This window comes from Vicugna pacos, chromosome 13, assembly GCF_048564905.1.
Source record: "Vicugna pacos chromosome 13, VicPac4, whole genome shotgun sequence".
Lineage (NCBI taxonomy): Eukaryota > Metazoa > Chordata > Mammalia > Artiodactyla > Camelidae > Vicugna > Vicugna pacos.
Genome location: NC_132999.1, coordinates 37,025,494 through 37,030,426, shown reverse-complemented (window position 1 = coordinate 37,030,426; position 4,933 = coordinate 37,025,494). Strand labels below are relative to the sequence as shown.

At 45.1% G+C, this 4,933-nt stretch overlaps 1 protein-coding gene across 2 annotated transcripts; it reads left to right on the top strand.

Moving 5' to 3' along the window:
- Positions 1-206: 206 nt before the first annotated feature.
- Positions 207-3,740, top strand: PPCS (phosphopantothenoylcysteine synthetase). Of its 2 annotated transcripts, none has more exons than XM_031684096.2 (3): positions 207-255; positions 1,050-1,153; positions 2,883-3,740. In XM_031684096.2, exons 2-3 carry the CDS (start codon positions 1,061-1,063, stop codon positions 3,204-3,206), a joined length of 417 nt encoding a protein of 138 aa, XP_031539956.1. In that variant the 5' UTR covers positions 207-255; positions 1,050-1,060; the 3' UTR covers positions 3,207-3,740. The 2 variants fall into 2 exon arrangements, with proteins under 2 accessions (XP_031539956.1, XP_006215896.2); XM_006215834.3 differs by lacking the exon at positions 207-255 and adding an exon at positions 281-876.
- The last annotated feature ends 1,193 nt before the right edge of the window (positions 3,741-4,933 follow it).

Genomic DNA, 4,933 nt, shown 5'->3' with positions numbered 1-4,933 from the left:
TAACGAGTCTCAGAGGTTAATCAGCCGGGCAGTCTAACTTCAGTGGGGTCTAAGTCCAGGAGGGCCTGTACGGTGGCCGGTAAGGGTCAAACGCAGCCAGCTCCTCACCCAAGCTAGGACACTAATACGAGTGGGTGTAACCGCCTCCAGAGGCCCGCCCACATGAGAACCCCGCCCGCTCAATTTCGCAGGCGGGGGCGGAACCAGCACGGCTTTCCAGACTTGCAGAACCTCTGCGCTGGCGTCCTGCGCAAGGTAGTGAACCGCCCCGTCACTATTGCGCCTGCGCGCCGGCCAGGTGCGGGGGCGTGGGGCGTGGCGCCGAGGGCCCTGGAGCTTTCGCAGGAGTGGGGGGCGCTCCGAGATCGATGGCGGCCGTGGATCTGGTCGCTGAGTTCCCCCAGCCTGCCGGGGCTGCGCGCTGGGCAGAAGTTATGGCTCGCTTTGCTGCCGGGCTGGCCGCGCAGGGCCGACGGGTGGTGCTGGTCACGTCCGGCGGAACCAAGGTCCCCTTGGAAGCCCGGCCAGTGCGCTTCCTGGACAACTTCAGCAGCGGGCGGCGCGGCGCTGCCTCGGCGGAGGCCTTCCTGGCCGCGGGCTACGGGGTCCTGTTCCTGTACCGCGCTCGCTCCGCCTTCCCCTTTGCCCACCGCTTCCCGCCTCAGACCTGGCTGTCGGCGCTGCGGCCGTCGGGCCGAGCCTCCTTGGGCTTGCTGAGTCTGGAGGCGGAAGAGAAGGCACTCCCGGGCTTCGCTGCAGCTCTGCGGAGCTACCAGGAAGCTGAGGCTGCCGGCACCTTCCTGGCTGTAGAGTTCGCCACTTTGGCAGACTATTTGCATCTGCTGCAGGCTGCAGCCCAGGCGCTCAGTCCTCTAGGTGCGTGCCCTTAGGAGTCCATCAGATGCTCGGGGGCAGAGTCTTTCCCCTCAAACACAGGTCCCCTTACCCTCCTCGTCACCGGCAGCTCTCACAACCGGGGAACCTGCGTTGAAAAGGAGCTGACCCTATACCCCTCTCCGATTTATTACACCTTGTGCTTCTCTTTGCAGGCTCTTCTGCGATGTTTTACCTGGCTGCGGCCGTGTCAGATTTCTATGTTCCTGTCTCTGAAATGCCTGAACACAAGATCCAGTCATCTGGGGGCCCACTGCAGGTGATGGGCGCGTCTCTTCCAGAGATCTGATTTCCTATAACCGATCTTGGGTTAATTTCCTTTTGATCTGGAGATGGCCTTTCTGCTTTCCGTACGTGCTAGGCACTAGGGATACAGAGATGAATAAGACACCGCCCTCCCTCAAGGAACTCACAATCTAGTGAGGTTGCTGGACACAGACATAATTACAGTGCAGAGTGATAAATGCTCTAGTAGAGGTACGTACAAAGTGAAGTCAGAGCATGGGGTGAGTGAATCTTGGGGAAAGGCAAGGAAGGCTTTCTGGAGGAGATGACTTGAACTGAATTTTAAAAGATGAGCAGAGGGAATACCAGAAAAAGTAGGGAAGGTCATTCCAGACAGAGTACACAATTGGAGTTTGTAAACGGACAGTATGCTGTGAACAGAAGTTGTTTGGTAAGGCTACAGAGCCGGGAGAGTGGTGGGGGTGGAGGGCAGACAGAAGAGACAGCTTACTTCGTGGAAGACTTTGTATTCCTTCTTAAGGAATTTGGACTGTATCCTGTGGAGCCAAGGGAAACCCAAGTAAGAGAATGAGATAAACTTTTTGTCTGAGACATTCTGGCATCAGTATGAAAGGTGAATTAGAGACAAAGAGTGGTAGGGGTAGATTAGATGGTGGTTATTATTGCAGCTTAAGGAATAGGTATGGGGAGGGTGGTGGTGCGGTTGAGATGTTGAGATGCTCTGGTTTCTTGGAACCTGGGGGAATTCTTCATCATTTATTGGGTGATACAAGTAGATTTGAAGTAGGAGAAACTACCTGTGGGGCACTTGCTCCCTTTGTAGGAAAGTTCATTTGTTCACTTCTTCAACAAATATTTTTTGAGTACCTACTATATGCCAGGCACTATTCTAGAACCTGGAGATACAGCAGTGAATAGAAACATATTGTGCCCTTGTTTTGCTTAGACTCTGCAGAGGAGACTGTAAATAAGTCAAGTGCATACTATGTTAGGTAATGATAAATGCTAAGGAGAAAGATAATGTGGGGAATGGGTGTCTGATCCCTGTCACATTTGCTAACTCTTAGAGGGGAAATCCTAACAGTTAGCTTAGTGATTTCATGCTTTTAAAATTCTAGGAGCTTTAGTTTATCCTGTAATTTTTAGTTCTGTCTTGAAAGTACACAAAACAACTCAACATTCCCCTTAGAAGGGATTGAGAATGATACAGTCGTTTTGATGGATGAAAATAAAACCAGTTCTGTTTCCTCAATGCTGAGATATCATATGAGACAATTTTTAAAGGGAGTCAAATAGCCATTCTACCAATAGAGGAAATATTTTAGGCTGAGAGGTTTAGCAACTCCACCTTCTGCCAAAGTAACATTGGCATAAATAGATTATTTGCATTTGTTCATTTGAGAGTTTGGTTTAAAAAATAAAAATGAATGTTTGTGAGTGTATTGCTGTTCTTTATAGAGTTCTGTTAATGGTGATGAGGGTGGCAGAGCAGGGCTAATTCATAAAGCATGGTTTGCTCCAGAATATGTATGAAGCCTTGAAATCAGGCGTCTTTATGAACCCTACAGAGGCAAGGATTTTAAGTAAGCATTTAATATGCTTTGAAAAAATCTGACAGTGAGAAATCCCACTTAAATTGATACAGCCAAAAATTGAAGTCCCTGCTTCCTTAGTTTCCCATGAGATTGATCTGATAGGTAATGACCTTGTTTGCTTATTAAGCTTTTCTTTTTCCAATACAGATAACGATGAAGATGGTGCCAAAAATGCTTTCTCCTTTGGTTAAAGACTGGGCTCCCAAAGCATTTATAATTTCCTTTAAGTTGGAGACTGATCCCTCCATCGTAATTGACCGTGCACGGAATGCTTTGGAAATTTATCGACATCAAGTGGTGGTGGCTAACATCCTTGAGTCACGACGGTCCTTTGTGGTTATTATAACCAAAGACTCAGAAACCAAGTTATTGCTATCGGAGGAAGAGGTAGAAAAAGGCATAGAGATAGAAGAGAAGATAGTGGATGATCTTCAGTCTCGACATACAGCTTTTATACATGACAAAAACTGAAGTAAAAAGCCTTATTTATAGGATCAAAAATTATTCAGTGGACCAGAGCTCTTACAGATGATGAGAACTAGAATAAATCCTTTGCTTTCATAAAGACCAAGAAAATGAAGGGGGAAAGCAGTGAATGGTATACAGGCAAATGGCTTAGTATTTGCCTTTTAAAGATCATTTCATACTCATAAAAAATGAAAACAAAGGCAAAGTAATTATGACCAAACCACCCAACACACTCACCTGAATGTTATCTTGGTTTTGAAAGTGAACTTGAGCTGTTTCTCACCTTTTAAAAAAAAAGAGCTTATTGGGAATTATATTCCTCAAGACACACGTTTGGGGCCTGAATATCAATCTTCACACTGTAAGAAGGATGGATGCATGAATGGCCATGCTTTGAGGATCAGATATTTGTTGATGCCTACTATGTGGTAGGCCCTGAGGATTCTGAGAATTAAAAAGATGAATAAACATACCTAGTTTGGGAAATGGATATATAAAAAATTAAGTGCAATAAAGTATGTGCTCTAAAGCCAACAAGATGGAAAAGATGGTTTTTTTGGGGAAATTTATTAAAGATGGAAGTAGGAGAGGACACCTCCCCCAAAGACAGACCGCCTGTAGAATGATGAACTGCCCACTACATTTACTTTTTGCTTTTTGTCCTAGATTCACTCCATATTTGAGTTAAGAATTTACCTTTCAAATCTTGTAGAACTGCTCTTGAGGGTAAGTTAACCCCCACTTTCACCTCGGGCCAGGCAGGGGCCAGTTGGTGACCACTGCCCTGAGAGAGGCATTAGAGAGCATGGGTAGAGCATGGGTTTTGGAGCCATCTTACTAGCCAAGTGTTAGCTTTGTAAACTCAGACACCTGACTTAATTACAATTTCCTCAGCTATAAAATGGTGATAATAAGTCTCTGAAAAATAATGCCATTTGTTACAAGGATTAAAGCAGTGGAGATAAAGCATTAGTCTGGCACCTGGCACATAATTTACACTCAATAAATGGTTGCAATTGCTGTTTTTCTCATTTAGCGAGGCAGTGTTATGTGGGTGCCCTGCTTGATTCCTGAATCCTTGGAAAGTTTTCAAACCTCTGACTGTCTTGGACTTTGGGTCTGGAGTGCAACAGAAGTGTAGTTCAGAGAAATACCCTAAATGATCCATAGGTTGATACACAGAGTGCAGTGGTTAAAAATTGTCATTAAAAACTAGGTGAAGCAAGTAGTCTACCTAACAAATATTTGAGTTAAAATGCAGTTTATGAATTGAATTGGGAAGGATAGCCCAACATGTCTGATAATAGAAGTACGATAGACTTGAAAAGATTTGAACTGAAGTGCTGAGATACACCTAAGTACTTCATTAAATCAGGAAGCTGAGGGAAAGTAAGTGCAGCAGTCAGGACTGCTCTGGAAGCAGCAATCCCAGTGAACAGAAACTTTAAATTCTTGGCCAATTGGCAAAACCTAAAAAGCAGCAGGCTCTGTCAGCAGTGGCTGCAGTACTGAAGGGGCAGGAAATAAAAGATTGACTGTCTTCCCTACATGTATAGCTTCATGTGCATGATGACTTACTATTTTTGAATGTACAATGAGGATAAATTGAGGGTTTTTTTTTTTTTACCATAATTATTACTTCCCTTGGGAACCTTTTCCTACCCTATTTCTTAATGCTTAAAAACAACCACGACTACCTTAAATGGAATTATTTGAAGTGTTTTCCAGTT